General features: G+C 53.2%; 1 protein-coding gene across 2 annotated transcripts; it reads right to left on the bottom strand.

The window, feature by feature from the left end:
* Positions 1–996: 996 nt before the first annotated feature.
* Positions 997–27,046, bottom strand: SCNN1A (sodium channel epithelial 1 subunit alpha). 2 transcript variants are annotated; one of them, XM_045296027.1, is made up of 13 exons: positions 26,993–27,046; positions 26,021–26,394; positions 18,214–18,475; positions 16,380–16,570; positions 9,955–10,058; positions 8,980–9,143; positions 8,451–8,549; positions 8,155–8,272; positions 4,283–4,361; positions 4,102–4,159; positions 2,977–3,032; positions 2,734–2,809; positions 997–2,390 (listed from the first exon to the last, which is right to left on the bottom strand). In XM_045296027.1, exons 2-13 carry the CDS (start codon positions 26,377–26,379, stop codon positions 2,004–2,006), a joined length of 1,953 nt encoding a protein of 650 aa, XP_045151962.1. In that variant the 5' UTR covers positions 26,380–26,394; positions 26,993–27,046; the 3' UTR covers positions 997–2,003. The 2 variants fall into 2 exon arrangements, with proteins under 2 accessions (XP_045151962.1, XP_045151961.1); XM_045296026.1 differs by lacking the exon at positions 26,993–27,046 and adding an exon at positions 26,549–26,911.

The following is a 27,046-nucleotide window of genomic DNA, read 5'->3' as shown; positions in this document are numbered from 1 at the left end:
CCTGGTCGCCATGGTCTTCATGGCTCCCACCGGGGGACTGTGCAAATATGAAGGGAGCTTGGATAGCTTGCTTATACTGTAAGTAGGCTGTGTGGCTCCTTTATGGGGGTGGGGCCATGCAGATGGGGTAGACTGCATACTAATGTAGGGAACGGTCGATTGTACTATCCCACTGGCCTTGAGATAAATGATCCCAGGGGCAGCAGAAAGGAGCATTCACTACTATCAAGAAGGAAGAGCCAGCAACAGAGCATGTCCTTTGGCCCTGAACTTCCTGGATCCAGGACACAGAGAGCCAGTACACCAGAGGTGGTGAGAAGCAGTAGCAGAGAAGAGGTAGTGGCAGAGCCAGGAGAGCCATCGGAGATAGTGCTGCGGGCTTCCCAGCCCGTGGAGAGAGAAAACGGAGTGTCTTCATGCACGAGGCTGGCTGATGGAGTAGTGTGCCTGTGAGTACTTATTGGTAGAGTGATGAGCGTTTTTTACAACACTCCTCTGAACAGGGTAGGAGTCAGGCTGAGGGTCAAGGGCCAGAGAGAGTCAGTCCTCCCTGCAGGCATGGCTGAGAAAGGGTTGTCTTGATCGAAGAAGTGTATCCTGAGCATGCTGATCCTGAACTGTAACCGATGACTTCCCTAATAAGCCCATAATGGTGAGTATCTGTTAGTTCTACATGGCTGTTGCAGTGAGTTACTGACCCTGCAGAGAAGTAGAGCGAGTGGCATGGGGGGAACAGTTGGCGTCAGAATTGGCAGAAAGCTTGAGCAGGGAGGCATGTCTGACGTCAACCTCACAGGAGTCTAGACGCCTTAGGCTGATGTTGATGGTGATTCTTTCTCCCCCTTGTGAAGTTAGGGGAGGTCATTTTCTGTAGCCTTGAGGAATGGTCACTTCCACGGAAGCCTTTCCCCTCCCTCCCTCCCTCCCTCCTGAGGGCCTCCCAGGGAGTCTCACTCCCTTCTGCCTTTGTGATACCTCCATCCAACTCTGTCGTCGTTTCTTTATGCCACAAACATTTTATTGAGCATCTATCTACCTGTTTGCACCGAGCGGGCCCTAGGGCTAGGCCCTGAGCCTATGTAAAGGAGCAAAACCCCATCCCCAATCACAGGGCACTCCCTCCCGGTCAGCTTATACAAGACCGCACTACAGCATCTGCGTTCCAATAGGTGGCATAGTGCATTCTGGGAGTGGAGGAGAGCGGGAATGATGGGGCAGAAGGCTTCCCCAAAGTGCTGGCATCTGAGAAGGGTTCTGAGGGATGCACAGGAGTCCGAGGTCAGAAGGCAGAGGAGACCTCAGGCTGCAGCTAGCGCTTGATCGAATCGGCTGCAGCATGAAGGGCCCAGGGCAGAGGCACAAGCACAAGGCCGCCTCTGCACAGGCAGAGAGAGGGTAGATCAGGCTGGAGATGTCCTCAGGCTGACAGGGAATGGCCAAGCCATTCATGGCGTTGGTCAGCCTCAGTCCCTGCCCTGGGGAAATCAGGGAAGGGGAATTGCCCAAGAACAAATAAAGGGGGCTTTCAGGTGGGGTTCCCCACCCAAGGTCAAGAAGAGGAGCAGTGGGACCCCGCCAATCCAGGGCTGGCTTCCATCCTGTGTCCTGTCTGGGGAGGAAACCCATACCCGCCTTTGTGTGCCCTTGTTTGTGTTTTGTTCTGGTCCCCAGCCGTTACCTAGGACAGTGCCTCGTTACCTAGGACAGTGCCTCGAGGCTGGCCCGAGTTCGGGTCTCCGGTTAGGTGGGGAATCAAAGTGCTCTAGAGGCAAGGGCAGGGGGAACAGGGCAGGAACAGCAGTGATTCTGGGCTGTGGCATTGAACCATCTCTAGGGAAGCTTCTTGAGCCCCTTCCCCAACCTGCTTCCCTCCCTCCGCCTCACCAAAGGCAGCCAAGCAGCTGTGAAGAGAAAAGCCTAGTCATCTTTGCAGCCCGCCAAGGCTTGCCCCCTCCCACTAAAAGACACGCCTGCCTGGGTGGGGGGCACTCTGCTTGCCCCCCTCAGGGCTCCCCTGCCACTGTACAGCCATAAGAGCTGGCCTCTGCGGAGCCTGGTGGAGATGGGCGGGGACCCAAAGTGGCATAGGCAGGTGGGGGGGCTGTCAAGGCTGGGGAGGTGGTGGGTCCAGGCTGAGGTGGGGACGGGGATGTGGGATGGGGGCAAAAGCGCGAGGGGAGCGAGGAGGACGCTGGAGTGGACGCCACCTCCCGGGCACCCCTGCCGCCTCGGCCAGGAGACCAGTATCGGCTTCGGAACCTCCGGAGCAGCATGAGGAATGTGATGACCAGGAGGTCGAAGATGAACTCCGCCATCTCCACCACAGACAGCACGGAGGAGCCGAACCACAGGCTCCACTGGCTGCCCAGGTTGGACAGGAGGGTGACCATCTGTGAGGGGGACAGGCACGCAGACCACTGGGGCAGAGGAGCTGGGCTCTGGTCGCACAGCCCCCACCCCAACCGAGACATTGTCCTTTCTCTCTAGGACTCCGCCCACTCCACTCAGCCCCTAGGTGGCCCGTCTGTTCCCCTCCTTTGCAAGCACACAGCTCCTGGTTCCCTCTCACCCTCCCCTCACTCCCTTAACCCCTCACCTTGATCCCTCTAAGACTCCTATCTTAGAGGCCAAGTCCCCTGGCACCTCAGAGGCAAGCCTTGCTTTCTCTGCCAGCCTGCCACCCTGCTCAGACTCTCAAGACGTGAGTCACAGGTTCAAGGAGGCAGGACGTACCGTGACAGCAGGAGACTCAGAGTTAGTTTTGTAGTTCAGCTCCTTGAAGAAGATATTGAGTTTGGCAACTCCATTTCTTCGGTGTGCAGGTGAGGTTGGGAAAAAAGGGCAAAGGATTAGCTCCTCAGACCTTCACAGACAAAGACCCTCCCCCAAGTCGATTGCAGTCATTCATTTCTCTTCCTCGATCTGTTTCCTCCTCCGAGGGACTCCTGGCCAGGCTGGGGCCAGGCTCGGACTGACCTTTTGTTGTTGATGGTGTAATTGTTCTGTCGAGACAGCATCCGGTAGACCCAGTCCTGGGAAGAATAGGGCCATCAGTGGGTGACCCCTGTTCTCTTTAGACTTCCAAGGTTGGGGAGATGGGACAGACTCCACATATAGACACTCAACAAGGACCGTGTGCGCGCCCCCCCCCCCCCCCCCCCCCCCCACACTCATTCTCCCTGCCATTCAGGCCATGCTGACTGCTAGTGGCCCTAGAGGACAGAGTAGAACTGCCCCTGTGTGGGATACAAAAAGGCTTTTCCCCAGTGTGTCTCCCCCAAAAAATGCCAGTCCTAGGGCACTGCTTGCAACACATGTAAATGATCGTAGCACACTTGGAAGCAAGCTGGTTAGAAGTTATCTCCCTGAAGGCATCAGCCATGCAGAGCAACCAGACTACTGTCTGGTCCACCGTTGGTGGGGCTCAAACCCTACTGATAAGGATAGTGATTGTTTCCCTGGGGAGCCCTCAGAATAAGCTGCTCCAGGACAATCAAGGTTAGGCCGCCATCATGAATCTAGGATCCACCCATCTTGTCACATGTGTACCCCTAATCCCTGCTCTTCCTATTGTGTGTATACCCCTAGATCGTCCTTGTCCCATTGCTGTATTGCCTATGGTACAACCCCTTCTTGTGACATATATGGTTACCTGTAATCAAAGGGCTTACATACCCCCAAGTATATATAAGCCTTGGTTAGAAATAAACCTCCTTCCTCCTCTCGTCTCCCATCCCCATGTGGACCACCAAGAGGGGCTGAGGTGAGCATGCTACCATGAAATGTGTCTGACTCTTTTATTGTACTCTCTCTCCTCTCTCTCTTATTCTCTATGACTTTACTAGAATCTTTATATATTATTGCCACACGATTGCTCCCATGGAACCCATGATATCTGTCAGGGGCTGGTTTACCCTGCCGCCCCTGTGGGTTTCCGAGACTGTCAACTCTTGATGGGAGCAGAAAGCCTCCTCTTTCTGCTGCGGAGCGGCTGGTGGTTTCCAACTGCTGACCTTGAGGTGAGCAGGCCAATGCGTAATCCACTCTGCCACCAGGCACACCCTCACACATCTTCCCATACGGCTCCTTGTCCCACCTTACCTGGGATGTCACCGAGGGCCACCGGGAGTAACCCGCAGAGAGCTGGTAGCTGGTCACACTGGAGACAAAGGAAGGTGCTCAGGGACAGCGCTCTCCCATGGAAAACACTTAGCTGCTTGCCCATCCTCTCCCCAGCCAACCCCAGCTGCCCCAACTGGGACCTGGGGGAAGAGACACTGACCTGCATGGCTGCCGACACTTGGTGAAACAGCCCAGGCTGTCCTCGGAGAAGGCAACCTGGAGCTTATAGTAGCAGTAGCCTGTGGGTGCAGAGAGGAGCCTTGTTCCCTAGGGCATGACCACCATCTCCACCCCAAACCCCAGCGGCTCCTGCTCACTTCGGTGTCCCTGGGCACCCGCTTCACCAGACCACCCTAGGGTGTGACGACAACAACGGTGCCTCTCATGAGTATTCGTGCAGCATCGAAAAACAGGGAAGACCCCTCAGGGCCAATATTGAGCGTAGCCATACCAGAAGGGGAAGGAGGGCAGAGAAAGGGGGAACCGACCCCAATGATCTACATATAACCCCTCCTAGGGGGACGAGCAACAGAAAAGTGGGTGAAGGTAAACATCGGTCAGTGTAAGACATGAAAAAATAATAATAATTTATAAATTATCAAGGGTTCATGAAGGAGGGAGAGGGAAAAATAAGAAGCTGATACCAAGGGCTCAAGTAGAAAGCAAATGTTTTGAAAATGATGATGGCAACAAATGTACAAATGTGCTTGACACAATGGATGGATGTATGGATTGTGATAAGAGCTGTATGCGCTCTCAATAAAATGATTCAAAACAAAACAAAAGAAAATGATGATGGCAACACATGTACAAATGCGCTTGATACAATGGTTGGATGGATGGATTGTGAGAAGAGTTGTACGAGCCCCCAATAAAATGGTTTTTTTGAGTGATTGTGGAGAACAAAGTGAAGAAAGAAAGACAGGGAAGAGAGGAAGCGCAAAGCAAGAACAGACGTGCGTCAAGATGTGAGAGAAACGAACAAAGTTCTCAGACGTCACAAAGAAACGTGGAAAGGATGAGTGTGTAAGAACAAGGAGATGCCATCTCACACCCACTGGGGGAGAAACAAACACCCGACGCACAGCCGTGGAGCCCACCCTGGCTCCCAGCGAGCCTCCGGGACAGGGTAGAGCCCCCCTTTGGGTTCTGAGACGCTAACCTCTGGACGAGAGAAGACAACCTCAGCTGTCTGTCATCTAACAGACAGACAGCAACCAGTGCTGGCAAACGCGTAGAGGACCTGGCACCCTCCTGTACTGCTGGGGGGACTAACCGTAAAGGGGCGCCGCCGCTTAGGAAAATGAGTCTGGCCATTTCTAAAGGCGTTCAAGCTCAAGCTACCCTATAACCCAGAAATTCCACTTCTGAGCATGTGGAAGAATCGAAACACTATCCCACACAGAAATGGGAAGGAACTTGCATCGCAGCCTTATGGCTGATAGCCCCAAAGTAGAAACAGCCCCACGGTTGATCACGAACGATCGGGGGACATCAAACATGACGGAGCCATGAGGAGGAACGGCATTCAGATTCGGGACGGACAACATTGGGCCAAGGGAAGGAGGCCATTCCAAAGGCCCCGTGTTGGATCCCCCCATGGAGTGAACTGTCCGCGATGGGCAACCCCATAAGAGTAAGAAGTAGAGGAGTAGTCCCCGGCATCTGGGGATACAGCGGGACACAAAAGGAAAGAGGGATTGGAGAGAGGCTCATGGGTGTGATATCTCTTTAGGGCATGATGAAAACCAGATTATACAATTTAGTTGGCTGGGGGGCCAGGAGTCGCACTAACTCAGAATCTACTAAAAAAACCAAAATGAATTGTATTCTCTAAATGAGTCGATTGTATGGTATATGAATTGAACATCAATAAAATTGTTACCTCCCAAAAAAGATGATGCTGCTTAGGGGTGGTACTAAGTTTCTATTGGGGGTGATTAAAAAAAATCTAGAAATGGACGGTGGTGCTGGTTGCACAACTTAGTGACCAAAACTCACGTCACGAAACTGTACTGTGTAAGCGGCTGAAATGGGGAGCATTTTAGTCTGTGTGCCCTCGATCAGACCCCAACGCACACCTGCTGAAATGGCATAGCAAACGTATTCATTTCGAAGAGCCTTTGGCTATGAAACTCCTATATTGCCAGTGGGATGGTGAAAGGCAGTCTCTTTGGAAGAGGGGCGGCAGAGTCCCATCCTGTCAAGCGTACCCCCTACGCTTCTGTTCAAGGATCCCTCTACCAGTGGGGTCAGCGAGCTACGGCTCTTTCAGTACATACATGTAGCTCTAAAGTCAATCAGAAAAAAATGTAAAGGACATGATTCAGAGAATGGTGATTTGTTCATCAAGACATATTTAGGGCTCTCAAATGATTTTTAAATTGTTGTGAGGGACAGAATTGGCGTTTCCATCTCTAAAGTTTGCTGACCCCTACTCGGCAAAATAAATGGAATCATAAGCAATTGGGAGTGGCAGGGGGGAGGGGAGAGTGGGATTATAGATTCCACTCCCCGTTTCCCAAGGAAGATGAAGATGATCACATTGTCCTTGCTGTATGCCATCACTCAGATCCCCCACTTACACCCCCAGCCTGGGGGAGCGGGGGCCGTTTCTCCCCCAGACTCCTTCATCTACCAGAGCCGAGGAGCTAAAAGTAAGCAGGATTGGAAGCCGCCGGACGTTGTTCTCTGGGGAGGAAGCCATCCTTAGGAAACCCAGCAGACCTGGCCTATAGTTGTTAGTTCCTCACCCCGATCCTCACAACTCCGCAGCAATAAATATTTCTAGGTCCAGCAACCTAGAAACAATGGTTTGGGAGTCAGGGTCGGGTGCTAGGAGTCTGGGCTCTGCATGTCCTGTGATGTGGCATGTCCTCCTCACCCCACCCTCCGGGCCTCAGTTTGCTCATATGAGCAAAGAAAAGGTGGCATGCAGTGGCCTCCGAATTTCCCTCCACGTCCGATGGGCTCTAAGGTCGGAGAGACAGGAAGTAGAGGCAGCAAGGGGAGCAGATGGGGCTTGAGTGGACCCAGAAAAGAAGTCAAGCAGAAAGACACACGGGCAGAACCGAGGTGGGGAAGCCCGCGTAGTACACAATCCTTCAGGAGGAAAGGAGACTGGATGTCCCCAAGTCCCCCACGTCCGCCCTGCTTCCTGAGGAGTGGGAAGACTTCTTCTCCCCCAGCATCCTCTACCTCCTCCCCCACCCTGGGGGAGAGTCCCAGGGAACCTGGGGAGGGTCCCCTGTGCCAGCCAAGGCCACCTCTGGCTAGACAAGAGCACATGTCCCAGGATGTGCTACCTATTTCTCTTCATTTGCGATTTTTGCTCTTTCTCTCGGCTGCCCGGTTCACTGAACAACCACAATGAAGGAGACCCAAAGAGGGACTTGTCTTCCAGTACTGGCCCCCAACTTTCTTACTGTGCTCTCCATGGGGAAGAAACGTGTCCACGATCACGTCTGGTAAGGGGTATTCGATTTAAGAGTGGACACCCGTACTGTGGAATGCATTCAGGATGGACCCTGCGGGACACTCATGGACGAGCGAGTGTGGAGGAAGGAGCTCAATACGTGGAACTTCCACTCACGGCTTCCTGTGTCCCCGTGAATTGTCTGCTCTTCCCAGCAGCTGCCGAAGAAGGCGTTGGCAAGAGCCCTCCCTGCTACGCTTCCCTGGGGGTGGGGGCTGGAGGGGCGGTTGGCACAAAGGTCTCCATGGACTGCATGGGGTCACCAGAATGGCTGGCCCCTTCCTGCTTGAGACCTGCCTCCAGGCCTCTGGTTTCCTTACACTGCAGGTTATTTTTAAACAAAGGGGGGAGGGGGGGAAATTCCTTAACATACAGAAGCCGAAACAGAGGAAACTGTAATAGATAAGAGAGAGAGAGAGGAGACAGCTCATTGAAAAACAAGTGTGAGAGGGCGAATGTATCAGGGCTGGTGGCAGCTGTAGGCCATCCCCACAGAGAAAGGAGAGCGCTCATGGGAAAGTCCTGGATTGAGGTGGGGAGGGGCAGGGGAGTCTCACCCCAGGAGCTGTGCTTCCAGTAATCGCAGTACTCCACCGCAGGGGGCTTTGGGTAGAAGATGTAGGCACAGCCACACTCCCTGATCATGTTCTCCTGGAAGCAGGAGTGAATACACACCTGGAAGAGAGGAGAATGAAGAGGGAAGGGGCTTCCGGCCCGATGAACCACCTCCGCTCCGCCCCACCAGCCGGAATGAGCAAGACAGCTCTCTTTCCACCAGCCTTCCCACCGGGGCCCACCTTCACACAGCACTCTCCTCTGTACCAGCCGTGCGTGTGCGCGGGTGGGACCTCACCTGCTGTGTGTAGTTCGAAGAGTAAATGTTCTTGACGGGGACGTCGCTGCCATCCTCAGTGCAGTCACCATAGTTGCCCCCAAGTCTGTCCAGGGCTTCCTATAAACCCCCATTCCAGGAGATGAGAAGCCAGAGCAAGTGGCCCAGGCCACGGCCGAGACTTACTCTTCCCTCAGCCCCAGGGGTATCGCCCATCCTACCAGGCTCTTCTCTCAGCTTACCTTCTCCAAACATGCGTTCCCAGCAGCCCCCAGTGCCCATCCCAGGGCCACTTCCAAGGGCGCCAGACCCAGAGAGCCATTCCTGAACATCCTCTGGCCCTTTCTCAGCATCTCCTCACCTAGAACCCACCCCCTTCTGGCCCTACTCCTCAATGCTCACTCTGCCAGCCCCTAAAGACCTCCACAGACTCAGTGCCCACCCGACAGGATCTCCTTCCATTCCGCAGTCTTGTTGGCGGTCAAGTTCACCTCCCAGGCCCTTTGCAACCTGAGGCTCTCCTCCCTGGTCTCCCCGTCAGCTTCCTTGCCTTCTTCATGCTGATGGAGGTCTCCACGCCAGGCCGTAAGTTAAAGCCACCATCATCCATGAAGGCAGGCTCATCCTGCCCGTGCACCATGACCCTGGCCCCCGTCACCGTGGACAGCAATGGGATGAAGTCGTTCTGCTCCGTGCGCAGCACCAGGGACAGGCCTGGGGGCATGGGAGAGAGCAAGGAGTGTGGAGAAGGCTTTGGAGTCAGAAAGCCACCCATCCACCTTGCCTAGTGGCTAATGGTCCCAGTACACCAAGGCCAGGAGGACCTACAAATGAATTTGACCACCCCCTGAGCTGGAGTCGAAGATGCCCTGGTGGTATGTGGTAGTCACATAATCTGGTGTCAATTTGAGAGGATTACGAGTGAAGGGGTGGAGTCTGGCCTGTCAATCAAGCTATAACCAATGAGGCCTCTCATTGTGGGCATGGCCTTCTCCTGAGAATTCTGGGAACTCCTGGATTTCCTCCTTGGAGGTAGGAGACACTTCTGTCCCTCTGCTCACTTCCTTGGAGACTCTCTACTGACAAAGCTGACGAGAGATCTCTGAGGAGAAGCCACATGGACCTACCCTGATGCAGCCAGGACCCTAGACCTGGAGAAGCCACGTGGCGACCCCTGCCAGCGCTGAGATGCTTACAACGCCACTGGATCTACAAGACTTTCCACCTACTGGCCTGTGATCTTCCTGCATTCAGCATCATTGCATGTGATCTGTGAGTCTGAAGAGGACTTTATAGATTGATATTGGGCATATGGGCTAATATCAGACTTAAGGACTTGATCTGGGCTGGGCTGGGATGCTTTCTTAATGTTCAGTTGCTCTTGTATATAAGGCCCTTCATTATGCACATGTGAGTGTCTATGAATTTGTTTCTCTAGTCTACCCAGACTAACACATGGTGCAGTGCTAACAACGCACTTGAAGGCCGGGTCTGGGGTGGAGGGAAGGGAGGGCCAGGTGCTCACCGTTGTTGATCCCAGGCAGGGAAGACATCCAGAGGTTAGAGTTGTTCTTGTGATTGAAAGTGTAGCAGTTCCCATACATCAAGTGGTAGGACTGAGAATAATTCCTTATCAGGAGAGAGGGAGGAGAGTCAGAGAGGAAAGGGTAGGGGTCAGTGGGATAACCTGCACTCCCTCAAATCCCTGCTACAGGTGTGCCTTTCCAAGCCACCTGCTTCCTGATCACCCCCTCCGAGCATGTGCAGCACACTGCTGGGTATTTTACCCAAACGGCCTGTGAGCGTATCATCCCGACGTCACCGAAGAGGCAGTTAAGGCTTAGAGAGGTCAAGTAGCTGGCGCAAGGAGACGCATCCAGCGCCGACGAACCTGGAGCTCAAGCCCAGGTCATCTACCTGCCAGTGCGCCAAGCCACCCAGTCTCACTCGCTTGGGTTTAAGGGCTGCTGCATGGCCTCTCTCGGGATGCAGCGTTGCATCATGGGAAACACAGTAACTTCTCACACGTCTTGCTTCCTGAATCGGATTGTGAGTCCCTGGAGGACAGAGCCTCGACTCTGATCTCTAGATCGTCTTAATACCCTCTCGGCGATGTGGAGAGTTCTTCCCTCACAACCCAAACCAAAAACCACTACCATGGGGGTGATTTTGACTGATACTGACCCTTCAGAACACAGGAACTAATCCCCAGGATTTCCAAACCTGTAAATCTTTACAGGAGCAGCCAGCCTCATTCTTCCCCCACAGTGCGGTTGATAGTCTTGAGCCACAGACCTTGTGATTAGGAGCCCAATGCTTAATCCATTGAAGTGCCAAGACAATTTTCTTCTGATAGAAGCCAAAAAAATCCACTGCCACTGTGGCTGTTACATAATCTGTCACCGTGTGAATGGGGTGGAGTCTGGCCTGTCCATCAGGTCATAGCCATTGGTGCCTCTGTGTGGGCACGACTTTCTCCGGAAGATTCTGGAAACTCCTGTCTTCCTCCCTGGAGGCGGGACACACACTCTCTCTGCTTCACATTCCTGAGGACAAGCCAGATGGAACTACGCTGATGGAGACAGAGCCCTGGAGCCGGAGGAGCCACGTGGAGACCCACACCAGTGCTGAGATGCTTCAACTGCCACTAGATCCACAAGACTTTCCACCCACTGGCCTGTGATCTTCCTGCATTCAGCATCATTGCATGTATTGCATGAGTCTAAAGACGACTTTATAAACTGGTATCGGGCATATGGGCTAATGTCATCAACTTATGGACTTGACCTGGACTGGGCTGGGATGTTTTCCCAATATGCAATTACTCTTTGATATAAAGTTCTCTCTTACATATAGATGAGTGTCTCTGGATTTATTTCTTTAGTCCACCCAGACTAATACAGCCATCAACTCAATTCCAGTTCACAGCGACCCTGTATAGGGTTTCCAGGACTGTAAATCTTTATGGGAGCAGACAGCCTCAACTTTCCCCTGTAGAGAGGCTGGTGTGTATGAACCACAACCTTACAGTTAACAGCCCAGTGCCTAACCCATAGTGCCACCAGGATGATTTTCTTCCCATTTATTCTCATTGCCATCGAGTCAATGCTGACTCATAGTAAGCACTCCACCCCCACCCCCTTGGGCTTCAGGGACTGTAACTGTCCACTGGAATAGAAAGCCCTGTCTTTCTCCCAAGGAGCAGCTGATGGTTTTGAACTGCTGACCCTTCAGATCAAAGCCCAATACGTAACCACCACACCACCAGGGCTCCTGCTCTTCCCATTTAGGAGATAGTCAATAACTATCTGTTGAATGAATTAAATGGAGAGGTGGAAGAGAGAAAAGTTAGAGGAAAGAATGAGACCAGTGAAGGGCATGGAGCTGGGGGCACGAGGCGGCGGGTAACCAGTTCCAGGACGAGAATGAGGCCAAGTCTTTTCCTGTAGCCTCTTATATCAGCATGTCTCAGACTATAGACACAAAGCCAGGTGGCAATTTTGAAAAGAGAGGAAGAAGGATTACAGTGGCAACATTGCTGTGAGAGGAACAGGATTTGACAGTAAATCCCAGGTTCCTAAGCAAAGGGGCTGTGCGTGGTGGTAGCAGGAGCCCACAAAGAGGCAGAGGGCGCCTGTGTTCTGACTAGCCTGCTCTCTGGCAGCTGAGGATGGGAGTTGGGGAAGAGAAATGGACTTCGGTCTGTGAGCGGCAGGGAAGAACGAAGGAGGAGGAGGAGGAGGAGGAAGAGGAGGGAACAGATGATGGACATAAATAAGAAGTGGGGAGTCTGGATTCTGGCTGCATAAGTTTGAGCAAGTCATTTTCTCTAAGCTCCTCACCTGTAAAATGAGGACATTGGAACGAGGTGGTCTGGACTATGCCTGTGGCCTTGAACAAAAGCCCAGAGTCCGTGTGAGCTAGTGTTCTTGTTAAGGAGCCCTGGTGGTGCAGGTTAAGCACTGGGTTCTACAAGGTCAGCAGTTCAAACCCAGCAGCCACTCTTCAGTCTGGTCCCGTAAAGATTTGGCCTCAAAAACCCAAAGGAGCCATTCTGCTTCTATCCTGCATGGTGGTCACGATTCAGAATTCACTTGATGGCCATGGGTTTTGTTTTTGTTGCTATTATTATTCATTATTATTGTCATTATCATTTGCTGAAGCACTGAAGCATCTTTGAGGAAGTGCTTAAAAAACAAACACAAAAAAACCCTCACTGACATCAATCTTATAGGACTGTGTAGAACTGTCTCCTGTGGGTTTCTGAGGCTGTAACTCTTTACAGGACTAGAAAGCCTCCTCTTTCTCCCATGGACTGGCTGGTGGTTTAGAACTCCTGATCTTGCCGTTAGTAGCCAGGCAGGCTGGGTTAGGGAGTGGTCAAAGAAGAGGCTACAGCATGAGGGCCTGAGAGCTCAGCTCCCTGGGAGAGCAGACAATACAAAGCTGCGAATGCATGCTGTCACACCATCGGCAGCATCGGGCAGCTGGAAGCAACAGACTAGATGGCACAGTATGGATGGATTTTTAAAAACACAGAGCTTAGTGGAAAAGGTAAGGTACAAAAGAGATAGGTACCTCAATACCATTTGTGAAAATTAAACACCCATTTTAATACACACGACAGGACACACAGTAAGCCTGTTGGTATCATTACCTATGGGAGGCGGTTGAACACAACAGCTAAAATCACAGAGCCCGGAGCTAAACGACTGATGATTTGAATTCCACCTTTAACAATTATTAGCTCAGGGGTCAAACAAATTACATAATCTCTGGCGACTTCAGTTTCCTCCTCTGTAAAATGAGGATGATAACAGTACCTACCTCACAGGGGTGCTGGAAGGTTTAAATCATACTTAGAGTGGTGCCCAGCATTGGATGCTAACTGCAAGGTCAACAGTTCAAATTCATAAGGTTGACAACCTCGGAAATCCGATCTAGGGTCACGCTGAGTCTGAACTGACTTGATGGCCGTTGATCTCAGTAAACGTACAATGAAGATTAGTAGTGGTTAACATTGGGCTGTGACCCACAAGGTAAGCAGTTCAAAACCACCAACTACCCCTCAGGTGGAGGTGAACAACAGGGCTTTCTACTCCTATAAGAGTGACAGTCTGGGAAACTCACAGGGGCAGTTCTCCTCTGCCCTGTAGGGCCACTGTGAGTCGGCCTCAACTCAATGGCAGTGAGAGAATGGGAGCCTATTAAGATGACAGGGGATCATATGGATAACATGACAAAGACAGACAAAGACAAATGGTGGGGAGAAGGTGGAGACACTGGAACTCTTCTGGTTGCTGGGATTCTTAGAGGGTCAGCCACTTTGGGAACGCAGCTGCACAGACCCCAACATCCTTAAGCACAGTCACCAGGCTGTTGTCGGTAGGTGACACCCATGCAGGAGACAGGGCAGAACTGCCCCATGGGACTTTTGAGGCTGTCATCTTCCCAGGAGCAGAGCACCGAGTCTCTGCTTCTGTGGAGCAGCTGGGTGGGATCAAACTGCCAAATGCTTCACCACAGCACTCACCGGCCTTTCCACCCAGAGCAGTCTACTCGAGGCAATGACAGCCCACGGGCACACCAACACTCACCTGAAGGGTCACACACAGCAGCAGGATTCCTAATAGCCAACGTGTGGGAACAACTTGCATGCCTCTCGTCTCATGAACAGAAGCTGGAGGTCGAACAAAGGAATGGTCTTTGGCCATAAAAGAGAAGGAGGTCCTGATACATGTGACCATATGGAAGAATCACGGAAAGATCATGCTACATCAATGAAGGCAGCCATAAAAGGCCACATATTGCATGGTTCCATTTAGAGGAAATGTGCAGGATAGGTAAATCCATGGGGATCCAGAAAGGATATTAGTGGCTCCCTGGCTAGCGGGGGGAGAAGGAGAAACTGCTCATCGGTATGAGATTCCTTTCTGGCTGATGAAAATGTTCTAAAATTAGAAGATGATGGTGGTGGTTACATATCTCCGTGGATATAACAAAAACCACTGGATTGTACACATTACACGGTGAATCTTAAGCTACGTGAATTGGATCTCAATAAAGCCATTGCTAAAAAGAAGATACCTAAACCAAAGATATCCCCGAAGTTTGGCTAAAGAATAGTTTGACTAAACTAGTAAAGAATGTGCTTTTAAAAAGAAATAAATACATAAAAGAATGTGCTCTTTTAAGATCTACCTAGATGGAATTAAGTTGACGGCAACAACTCAAAAGATTAGATGAAAACCTTAGGGGGCAGAAAGAAGGATGAGAATGATTGGGCGGCACCTATTTACAACAACAAGGTTGTGAGTGCCACTGAATTGTACATGGAGGAATTGTTGAATTGGTGTACGTTCTGTGGTGCGCATCCTCAACAAGAAAAATAAATCACACACACACACACAAGATCACAGGGAGCGGGCAGAAAGGTGTCGGATGGTAGGGTTGAAAAAGAAACCATGCTAAAGAGCTGCCGCTCGATTCCAACAGCCAGGAGAGAGATCGAAGGATTCTGATTCTAACCAAATTCTGGCTAACTCAGAACTCTGACAAAGTTCCCAAGGTTGTAATCTTTACAGAAGCAAATTGCTCCATCTTTCTCCTGGGAAGCAACCGGTGGGTTCAAACCGCCAACCTTTCAGCGAGCCGTCCAATGTTTAACGACAGGGCCCCCAGGGCCACTGGTTTCAGAATAGCAAAGAGGACCAGATCAAATCCCAAGTAGCAAGTGTGGGCTGACCCAGGCTCAGGTGCTGACACTGCCGCATATCCCAGCTGGCAGCGTTTGTCCTCAAACAAACACCAAGCCCAAAGATAGCAGCCAAATTGTGTGCTGAGCAAGGGAGGGTGCCAGGGGTGGAGGCAGAAGCAGGTGACACCTGGCCCTGCTGCCAATCTCCAGGGACGTAGGAGGGAACGAGTGCTGCCTTGGGATCCTCCTCAGGCCGGCAGAGGCAGAGGGGGGAGGACATAAGGGCAAGAGAGGCCAGAGGCTGCAGAAGGGGACCTCCCTCCCTCCTTGCCTCACCCGGTCCCCCAGAGCTGGCACTCACTGTGACCTCTCTGTGGGGATATGATGACAAGGGATGGCCACAGAAAGTACGACTGGCAGGCATTACGATAGAGAAGAAAGAGTCCCGGGAATGCCCGCGACCTTGGACAAGCCACTTTCCGTTTTTTGAGTGCAAAAGTAATGAGACTCTACTTTCTCCAAATACGGTGACTTACAGAGGACCCTCACATTTGTCATCTGGAAAGTGGTCTAACTCTTGAGGGGGGAGGTGCAATCATCTCCACCATTTGAGTCAAAGGGCCAAGAGGACAAGGAGCTTTGTGGTTGTTTTTTATGCACCTCCCGTGCTGAGAACAGTGACCAGCACATGGTCTTGACATTCAAAGACATGTGTCGAATGAACATTGACCGTGTCTTCTCTGCCCTCCCCGCTGCCCCATGCGGCTGATCAATAAGGAAACCGAGGCCCAAAGTCACCCAACCAGGAAGTCACAGAGCCAGAGCTGGAACTCAGGTAGGGTCCCTCGATGCCGGGCTGTTCCCACCTGTGCCTGCCTCCTCTGAGGACTGGGCATGGGCTCCCCCCGGCCCCCCTTGTCCAGGCCCATTTGAGCTTTGATGCCAGCGAGAAAGAGGCCCCAGAAAGATGTAGACAACCGGACTTCCAGCCCTTGGCTTCTCAAAGTCAGAACGACAGGCCTGCGTGTGTTCCCCAGACCACCCAGATGGAGCTGCCCTGCAGGGCGGGGCGGGGTGGGCAGAAGTCTGCAGGGTGCTCCCCCTCCCCCACCCCCGGTGGGGGGGTGGGAACCTGAAATCATACTTCCTCCTTCCTTGCTGGCAGGCGGTTCTTTAATCCACAAGCATGTCTTAGGTCCTGGCCAAGGGAAGGGGCTCTGCAGAGAGCACAGGGCCAGGTGGGGAGGACTCACGCCTGGCTGCAGGAGTTCTGGTTGAAGCGGCAGGCGAAGATGAAGCTGCCCAGTGTGTCTTCCTTCAGGGAGGGCGAGTCCTCGGGCACTCGGGACAGAATGTTGATGTAGTGGAAACGGTACCATTCCCTCACCGCATCCACGCCAGATGAGTAGGTCTGGTAGAAGCAGTCGGATTTGTTCTGGTTGCACTGGATAAAGAGACCAGGCGGTCAGAGGGCCAGCACCAGGGGCCAGGCAAGAGGCCGGGGCCAAGATCAAGGCTAAGGAGTCAGAGGCAGGGAAGGAAGAAGTAGCAGAGGGGAGAGAAGCAGCCATCCAGATAGAGAATGCACCAGGAGAGGCCGGGATGGGGGACAGAGGTGACGGACAAAGGGGAGGGGCACAAATGGGTAAGCACCCAACTACTAAATGCTGGTGGTTTGGATCCACACACAGTTTCCTCAGAAGAAAAGCCTGGTGCTCTACTTCCAAAAGGTCACAGCCATGAAAAGTCTATGGGTCCCAGTTCTATTCTGAAACAGAGTTGACCGAGTCTGAGTCAGGGCAGTGGTAAGGAGTTTGGTTTGAGGGTCGGGGGCTGAGACCAGGAGCTACACACACAGGGTTGCTGTTGGGTTCACAACTCTAAAAGATGGGCAAGGAGCACGCCCTACTCCACCGGGTTGGCTCCCTGTGAGATCCCCCCATTTGTCGCAGCGACAGGAGCGGGGACCAGAACCCACGATTCCTGTGAAACAGCCACTCTCACTAGAGGGCACCCCATCTTTCATCCCCTCTGCTCCTCTCCTGTGTCTTTCTCTCACTCTCCTGATCTCTACAGGCAGTCCCACAATACTAGAGACTGGTTCCGGGATGAATCTGGAAGTGAAATTTGTAGGAAGTCAAAATGGTGCAGACGGTCCCCATTCAGCCTCACTTTTAAGGATTTCAGCCAGGGGAGGCCTATAGGATCCCTATAAGTTGGCCTGAACTCCAGGGCAGTGGGTTTGGGGTTTACTGTAAGCAGAGGCTTGAAGGTTTTTCAGTGAAGGAAGGTGATGGCGGTATGTGCACCGTCTTTCCCTGGTCTTTGCAAAGTGAGGGGAGTTTTATGACATTCAAATGCCAGTGGCATTTGACACTAACTTTAAAATACTAAAGTAACTAGTCTTTAAAATACTAACTGCATTCTATTATTATTATTAAATTCTCCCTTTTCACTGGCTCTTTATCCTTCCCTTGGGCTACCAGAGCCCAAGTTCCCCACCACGCTGGAGGCTCCCAATTGCAGCTCAACAGGGAGTGTGGTAGTGGGGAGTTGGGGAGACTACATTTAGGGGCAGGGGGTGATACATTGGGTGGTGACCCCCCTGGAATTCTGCAAGGAGCTGTTTCCATACTCGATTTTATTCCTTAGACTTCACTCAAGCCCCCAGCGGGGGGACTCCACAGAAACAAGCCGGAGCTCACTGCCTCCCAGTAGATTCCTATTTAGAGTGAGGCGAGGGCACAGAGCAGAACGGCCCCCAGGAAGGGGGCAAGTCTGTAGATGAACAGAAAGCCTCGTCTTTCTCCCGAAAAGCGGCTGATAGATTCAAACTGCTGATGTTGCCATGAGCAGCCCAATACATAACCCACTCCTCTACTAGGGCAGCTTAAGAGAACTCCACAAAACGTGTCACTCACACACTCACTCACTTGTCCAAGTCTTCAGGGCCAGCAAGCCAAAGAAGTCCCGCTCCCTATAGCTGGGCAGCAGAGCGGGGTATCAGAGCAGAAAGCGAACCCCAGGGAGTGGGCGGGGCCCGGGTGGGCGGGGCCCGAAGGGGCGGGGCGCGGGGCGGAGCCTCACCAGTTGGAAGCCGATCTTCCAGTCCTTCCTGTTCACCTGGGGGTTGTTGTCCCACACGCTGGAGGAGGCGCTGCGGGCCCGGGGGGACGGGGGCGGCCCCGGCAGGCGCAGCAGCGGGTACGGCAGGGCCCGGGGGAGGCTGCGGCGGCCGCGAGGAGGATGGGCCCCGAGAGAGTGGGAGCAGTTGTATTTATACAGGTCGAAGAGCGTCTGCTCCGTGATGCGATCCAGCGCCTTCAGATCCTCTTTAATCTCGGTGTACCTGGACGGGGCGACGGCGGGGAAAGGGTCGCACTGGAGGGAGCCCTGGGCGAGCCTCTGCCTCCTCTGAGCCTGCCTGGTCTGTAGGCGGCCAAGTCGGTTCACCCCGAGAGTGGGGGAGGGCGTTGAAGTTTAGGGGGTGTCCCCGCAAGGGCCCCAAGGCTATCATTGCGGGGTGAAGGGCAGAGGTGCAGATAGGAGTGTCCCCGAGGATTCAGAGACTGCATTTGTTGTCGCCTGTTTACTGAGGGGCAGGAGGTGCCAGTAGGCGGGTGCTCCTCTCCCAAGGGCAGGACCTTAAAGGAAACACGGAGCTTTTCTGTTCTTTCTGGCCTGGCAAAGAGAGAGGCCTTGGGGCTTGGGGCTGCCACCAGAGCCCCACTGCCATCCAGTCCATGCTGACTCCGAGTGACCAACCCACGCAGGGGTTCCCAGCCTCAGCTTTCGCCCTCTGGCTGGGGGGTCGAACCGCCAACTCCCAGGGGCCCCAGGACACCTTCGGAAACAGGCCCTAAGACTGCAGGGTCTAGAATCTCTCAAGGACAGTTTTAAAACGCCAGAGACACTTGCCCCCTCCCGTTCCCCCGCCCACCCAACCAAGCCCACCCCCGAAGAGATTCCATTTAAAGAGCTTCAGTTAAGCTCTGACTGGTTCAAACCCTCACTGTCCTGCTCCAGGCAGCCTTGACTCCAGAGCGTTTGGGTGTCAGCACCCCGGGTACTGCATGGTCAGTAGACTCGTAACAGAGGCACATCACAAAACCCATAGCCCTTAAAACAGCGCAAACAACATCAGACACCTAGGCCGGGCGATCTAACCAAAGTTGCACCAGACCACAGCCGGCGCTGAAACGCCAAATCCCTGCTGAGAGAAATCAGCTTGGAGGGAAAGATGCAAGGTTTTTGGCATCGACCCCATCCCTATCAAAAGGTCACCAGCCTGGAAGAAAATGACAGGCTGAGATTTCGATGAGAAAGGCCAAAATCCAATGGAAGAGAAGACCAACCTGGGCAGACTTAGTGACCAGACTCAGACGTAACTTGTGACCAACTCCAACCTGTCTATCCCTTCTCTGGCCACATCCCATCCCTCCCCTCAAGTTCCATGCTACCCTGTTGCCAGGCTCTGCTCTCCATGCCCCTCCTCTTGGCTCTTTCAGAACCAGCCCACCCCCAGCCCCACCACACACACACACACACACACACACCCCGCAACCCGATCTGCCAAGCTTGGGTTTTCCTACCTCCTCCTCAACCCAAACACACACTCCACGAGAGGAGAGGTCAGGCTCCAGACTGAGCCCCTCATCCTCCAAGGTCTACTTCTATCCCTACCTTGTCGGGCTTAACACAGGAAGAAGCACTAGCAGACTGCCCCCTCAAAACAGAAATCCCACCCCACCCCCCAATATTTGAAATTCCTATCATGGGAAACAGAGTCTTTGCATTGAAAGTTAAGAAAATTGGCTGCTGGGTAAACTGTAGTAGCGCTAAGCCAGGGGCTTCTAGGCTATACTCTTTACAGAAGCGGATCACCAGGTCTTTCTCCCACAGAACGACCTTCTTAGGTTCAAACCATCAATCGTTTGCTTCGTAGGCGAATGCTTAACCATGGCACTAAATCCCACCGTCCTCACTATCCTGTGGTAAGGTTCAGCAGGAATCCAATTCCCCAAGTGTGGAAACGGAACCAGTCCGCTCCCTTTCCCACGACTCCATCCTCTCTAGATAGGACCTCACAAGTTAGGACACCAGCGTTCAGACTGTCAAATAGTCCCTCCGGATTCTGACGGCCTCTGTGGGTTCATTCATTCACCGCAGTGGTTCCTGGAGACTATGACAGATAGTGGCAACACAGAGCAGTACAGCTCCATAGGGTTTTCCCCGCTGAAAAGGCTGGTTCAAACCCACCAACCGAGTGGCAGGGAAAAAATGAGGCGATCTGGTCCTGCAATGTTTCCCAGCCTCAGACACCGAGACACCCGAGTGGGCTTGGTTTTAATCTTTATGATAGGAGATCACCAATTATGTATTTTCTCTGTTCCTGTGTTAGTCTGGGTAGACTAGAGAAACAAATTCATAAACATGCATATGTATATAAGGGAGAGGTTTATATACAAGAGCAATTGAACATGGAGAAAACATCCCAGCCCAGTCTAGATCAAGTCCATAAGTTCGATATTAGCCCATATGTCCGATATCAATCTATAAAATCCTCTTCAGACTCATGAAACACATGCAATGAAGCCAAATGCAGGACCATCACAAGCCAGTGGGTAGAAAGTCCTTGGGTCCAGTGGCGTTGTAAGCATCTCAGGGCTGGCAGGGGTCTCTCTGTGGCTTCTCCGGCTTCAGAGGTCTGGTTGCATCCATGTGGCTTGTCTTCTGCAATGTCTCCCAGGAAGTGGCAGAGAAAGAGCAGCGTCTTCCGCCTCCAAGGAGGGAGTACCAGATTTCCCAGAAGGCCATGCCCACACAGAAGTCTCAATGGCTATCTCCATATTGACAACCTAGACTCCACCCCTACACCCTTAATCCTTAAATTGACATCAGGTTAGGTGACTACCACAGTGCCTCTTCGTCATCATCTATAAAAGGGAACGAATCAGAGTACCTGCTTAAGAAGATGATCATGCTGGAGGGAGGGAGGGTGTGCCAGAACCTTAGCCCTCCTTCCCTAACACATGTGCGACAGAAAGTACAAGTATGACCGTGGCCTTTGCAGACCGCAGAGCAGTGATGCTGTCATGACTGCATGGGAACATGTAAGGGCGGAGGAGAAAGAACCAGGATAAATGGTAGCTTTACCTAAAACAGAACTTGGGGTGTCAGCTCCAAGATACTGGACTGACTTTCCCTGCTAAGCCTGCCCCACAGAGCCTGATGTCCAGTCCCTCACCACCCCCACCCCCAGCTCCTTCCCCCACTCCCCACTCCCTGCAGCTTCTCTCTCTGTGATCGTGGTATCTCCCCTGCCAGGTAAATATGCAGCTTCTTTCTCTGAAACACCGCCCTTCCTCACCTACTCCTGCTGCCATGTGCCCCGCCCTGCCATCTCCAGAAAGAAGATGCTGTGGCCACCCTTGTGGTCCAGGAAGCCCAAGTGCATCCTTAAATCCCTGCCAGGACGAATGGAAACTATGTCCTGGTGCTCTGTTTTCAGAGGTCATGCCTGTGACTGGCTCTCTGCCTTGGGTGACAAACTCTTTCTTGGCCTGAATAAAAGGGACTCCAAAGGTGGAGGCTTGTGGCTGAATGATTAGCGCTTCCTCTCTGAGGCAGGACGGATGGCCTCTCTTTCCCCTTTCTGGGAAGGTGCTGAGCAGCACAAGACTCCTGCACCTCCACCAGTGCCAGCTCTGCAGGCTCCAGCGCTCTCCTGTCCATGCCCTGTGCGGACAGAACGCATGCGTAGCCCTGCTCTGACTGCCTCGCTGCAGGCTCAGGTGCTCCTTCCTCCTCTCTCTCCCCCAAGGCTTCCCACCTCCTCCCTGCTTCCCTTCAAAGGAATCTCTCATCTCAGCCACTGCCTCCCCCACCCACGGCCATTTCTGGTGATTCAGACCCAGGTCACCACCTCTCTGGCGCTATCCACCCACCTCTCTCCTCCAGCAGGAAGCCAAACACGGACCTTCCCTCCTGTATGTGGATGAAAACCTGCCCTTCCTACTGGCTGGCCCATTCCCAGGGTGCCGGGGCCCTGGCTCTCCCCTGCAATAGGAGAAAGAGCTTTGAAATCAAGCACACTTGGGTTTGGTGACTCAACTACTCACTCGAGACTGCTAACTCCTAGGTGTGGGGGGTTGATTTGGGGATCCCAGTTTCTTCGCCATCTCCTCACTCAACTTCTGTGAGCCTGGGAGCCCTTATCCAGAACATGGGCGCCATTGCGTCCCCATTCAGGAGACAATGTATGTCGAGGACCGAACGGCCTCAGATGATTGATGTTAATTTGTCGAAGTGGCTGGTACGTATCAAACAGTACGTGTGTCTGTTGTTATTGTTCTTTTGATGATGATTCGCTGTCTGACTTTGATCAGATTCTGTCACCTGTTGAACCTCAATTTCCTCATCAGCAAACTAGAACTAATAATCCCTGCCTGCGTGACGGCTGCTGTTAGGTGCCCCTCAGGTGGTTCCCATTCGTAGCAAGTGCAACTACAAGAGAAGGAAGCGCTGCCTGGCCCTGCACCATCATCACAGCCGCTGAGATGTGTGAGCCCGCTGTGCTGTTGCAGCCACTGTGTCAACCCACCTCCAGGAGGGTCTTCTCTTCTTCGCTCGGCTTCTAATTTAGCAAGCATGTGGTCCTGAATGGACATAAAAAATGAACCAAACTCACTGCCATCAAGTTGCTAGGACAGGACAGAGCTGCCCCTGTGGGTTTCTGACACTGTAACTCTTTTATGGGTCGAAAGCCTCATCTTGCTTCTGAGGAGCACGTGGTGGTTTCGAACCGCTGACCTTGGAGGTAGCAGCCCAATACATAACCCACGATGCCTCCAGGACTCAAAACACTGTCCAGTCCTGCAGGAGTTGGGAGGCTACAAACACCCAGGAAGGGAGAGGCTCACACAGGCTCTCTAGCTCAAGGGGAGGAGATTTACTGTACATTCCACTCTGTACTGGATGCCAGGGGAAGACGGGCTTTCTACTCCCATAAACAGTTACACTCTCAGAAACTCACAAGGACCGTCCTCTCATGTCCCATAGAGTCCCCGTGAGTCAGAATGGATTGGATTGCAGTGGGTGCTGGGTGCGAGGTCAATGTTTTTATCTCCTTGAATGGGGTAGGTTTATATAGCACTCAGCCCAGTGTCAAGCATATTGTAGGTGTTCAAATCTCCTCCCCTGACTACAGGGCCTTCCCTGATCCCCTCTCTTCCCGGGAGTTTGGACAGTGTCCTAACTCCCGCAGGACTGGACAGAGTCATGTCGTTTCGTACGCAGGGCCACTGTGAGTCAGAGCCAACTTGATGGCACCTAACAACTGCAGCAGCCTCTTGCACCCTAGGGACTCTAGCCCCTCCTGTGGGTGGGGTTCTATCTGTATGGATGTGGGTCTCCCCAACCTGCAAGTCTCTAGAGGCAGAGAGGCCTTGGTACTTACTCCGAAGGGCCTTTTCCTGGACCCCGCGGCACTTCAGGAAAGATGCCAGCTTCCACGGATCTATTCTGGCCTCTTCAGCTCTAGTAACATCTCTTCTTCCATCCCAAATATTTATTGAATGCCGGCTGCATAGCCTGACGCCCCTACCCACTGCCTGCGGCTGGCTCCGGCCAAGCTGGTAGCTGGTTCCTCCACCATGGCCTGAGGGGACCAGGGAGGGGAGGGGAAGAAAGAGAGGAGCAAAGCCCAAGGGCACCAAAAATCAATCCCACCGTCTTTGGGTAGAGTCATAGTGACCCTATAGGCTAGAGAAGTTCCAAAGTTCTAAATCTTTATGGAAGCAGGTTTTCACATCTTTCTCCCACAGAGCAGCTGGTGGGTTTGAACCACTGACCCTTTGGGGTAGCAGCCCAACACTTGACCCTGTGCCACCAGGGTGCCTGCAGGCACCAAGGACACAGAGACCAGCGCAAGGGAAGAAAGCAAAGTGGGGCGCCTAAACAGAGAGAGCTGATATCTGACTGGAAATTTCATGCATTCCCTGTCTTACGTCTTGGTCTTAGAAAGAGGCAGGGTTTTGTGGTTAGGCAAACAGAGAGTGAGTCGCAAGGAGGTCCCCTGTTATCTGGGTGACCTGTGACTGGTCTCTCTTTGCCACAGTTTCCTCAACAGTATGATAAGGATAATAATAGTACCGGCCTCCAAATGCACAAATGTGCTTGACACAATGGATGGCTATATGGATTGTGATAAGAGTTGTACAGGCCCCCAATAAAATGATTTTAATAATAATAGTACCTGCCTTGTAGGATTGTCCTGAGAATTAAATGAGACGCCATGTCTGGTGTGCAGAGCAGCTTTTGAGTCAAAGGTCCCTGTCCTGGATGTCCCCAAACCAAGCCAAACTCACAGCCTCTGAGTCCATTCCAACCATCCTCCCCTATAAGACAGGCTAGACCTGTCCTCGTGGGTTTCCAAGACGGTAACTTCTTAAGGAAATAGACAAGCCTCATCTCTCTCCCGAGGAGCAGCAGGCAGTTTCAAACTGCTGACCTTGCAGTGAGCTGCCCAGTGTGTAACCCACCCAGTCACCAGAGGGATGTTACCTGGCGGTCAGTCAATGAAATGACCCAACAGAAGAGTCCCAGCCCTTACGACTCCATGACACCCCTAGGGACACACCAGAACCGAGGTCAGCGTCCACCACAGCATGTGATCGTTTCAGTCACCCATGATAAGACACCTATCAATATGTGTGTTCACAGACACAGACACCCATTCGTACTCACTCACAAGCACTCATCAAGGACTTCTTGAAGCCAATGTCTACAACTCACACCACTTCTACCCTCTTCCCACAGTGCACTGAACTGTGCGGATATGCCTGCCTCCTCGGTCCCGTTTGGTCCCCAGTACCTAGTGGAGTACCTGGCCTTCAACAAAGATGTGGCTGTTACGGTGGTGATGGTTGGTGCCATCGAGTCTGCCTCAACTCCTGGCCTTTTCTTGCCTGTCATCTTGACAGAAGCACCAAGCCTTTTCTTCCGAGGGGAAGCTGGTGGGTGCAAGCCCCCAACCTTTCGGTGAGTAACCAAGGTCCACCTGTTGGGTCCCTGGGAACCTTTCTATGAGGACAACATGGGTTGCTAATGGACCCATTTGACCAGATCCCCAGCACTGCATCTGGTTTGACGCAAGTGTTCCCAAGGTGTGGCATGGCTGAGCGAAGACAAACGAAAGGTACATAGAAACACCCAGCCCTGCCCTCCTCTCCACTCCGTGGTCACCACCCCCTTCGGCTTCCAGACCCAAAACTGGCAAAGCGCGGTGATGACACTCAAAACTCCAGGACACACCCAAGCCCTGGGTGGGCAGGTGAACGTGCAGGCCATAACATTTTAGCCTGGGTCTTTGGGGACAGCTTGCCAAGGGACTGCTTCCAATCCTGTCCCTTTTTCAGACCTCACGGATGGCTTTGTGGCTCGAACCCCTGGCACCCCACTTTGCTCTGTCCAAGACAAACTCCTCTTCTGAGCCAAGACTGACCGGCTCCCACCACCTACCACCACGGCACCTGCCCGTGGCTCCACTGGCCCTCCCCTCCCCGCTCCTCCTGGAGGCTGAGGAGACCTTGTTCTGTGGCTCACGTGGCTCCAGGGAAGGCATGGAGCTGTTTCAGTACCTTCCCCTCTTGATCTCATCAGCACTTCCTCCCACTTCTGGGGCAGAGAAGGGGAGCGGGGAAGAGTGGGCTGTTGGACCAAGAGCCACACGGTGGACAAAGCCCTGGGGGCTCAGGGCGCTCCACTGGACAGAGATGCCGGTCCAGCAGGCCAGGGATGGAGGGTCTAGCTGCCCAGCGAGCACCTCCGTGCCTCAACAGGGAAGCCAAGCCACCGTGGGAGGCAATGCGGGAGGCAGGGAGGCGGCACTGACCTGTAAGGGTTGAGGGTGCAGACAGTGACGGCCGGGAAGACAAGCTTGTCCGAGTTGAGGTTAATGTTGAGGTTGACAGGATAGCTGAGGTACTCCCCAAACAGCAGGCCAAACTGCCAGTACATCATGCCGAAGGCGCAGAGCCAGAGCACGGCCCAGAAGGCCGTCTTCATGCGGTTGTGCTGGGAGCACACCAGCCGGATGGCCCCGTGGATGGTGGTGTTGTTGCAGAAGAACTGGAAGAGCTCTCGGTAGGAGCGGTGAAACTCGATCAGGGCCTCCTCCTCCTCCTCCGTGCGCCCGCTGGGGGCCTGAGGCTCGGGACCCCGCTCCTGCTCCTCACTCTTGTCCCCCTTCATGACCTCTAGGGTGGGCTGGGGAGGACAAGGGCAAGGGTTAGGGCCGAGGTCTGGGCTCTGGGTCCCCATTCCCATCACCACCTTGAACTCCCAAGGAGACCCTGAGCTGGCTTCCTCCCACCCCTGCCTTTCTCCTGCCCTCCTTCCATCTTCCTGGGAGCCAGCTGACCTGCAGTAGTCAGGGCCAGAAGAGCTGGAGCCGGGCTTCCCTGGAGTGGCCCTCCTCTCCGTCCCTCGTCGGGACTCCGTTTGGTTTCTGCCCCAGTACCTCCCACTCTGTCTCCACAATAGCCAGTCACTTTCTTTGGATTTCTTCCCTCAGGTTCTCTCTCTCTCTCTGTCTCTCTCTCTCTCTCTGCTGTCTGGTTCTCCCAGGGTGTCTTGCTCAGCTGGCTTGTCTCCTCTCTGAGGCTTGTGGCCTCTCTGATCCTGCCTCTCCCTCTCCAGATCGGAGTCCTGCCCTCTTGTCTGGGCTGTGGCCCCTGGGCTGTGTCTTGACTCCCTCTGTGCCCGGGGTCTGTGCTGCTTCCAGCTCCACACTCCCAGGTGTGACTGGGCTGGGACTGGTTCCTTTCCAGTTGAATCTGGCAGCGGAGCCTCTCCTCCCCCTCACCTGACAGGTGCAAAGGCCTGGTCTGGGAGCCCGCCCGCCCTGCCAGCCGCCTGA

This window comes from Echinops telfairi, unplaced genomic scaffold (assembly GCF_000313985.2).
Source record: "Echinops telfairi isolate 266 unplaced genomic scaffold, ASM31398v2 ScPeMD7_7356;HRSCAF=8355, whole genome shotgun sequence".
In the NCBI taxonomy this organism is placed as follows: domain Eukaryota; kingdom Metazoa; phylum Chordata; class Mammalia; order Afrosoricida; family Tenrecidae; genus Echinops; species Echinops telfairi.
This window is presented reverse-complemented; position numbering and strand designations above follow the sequence as displayed.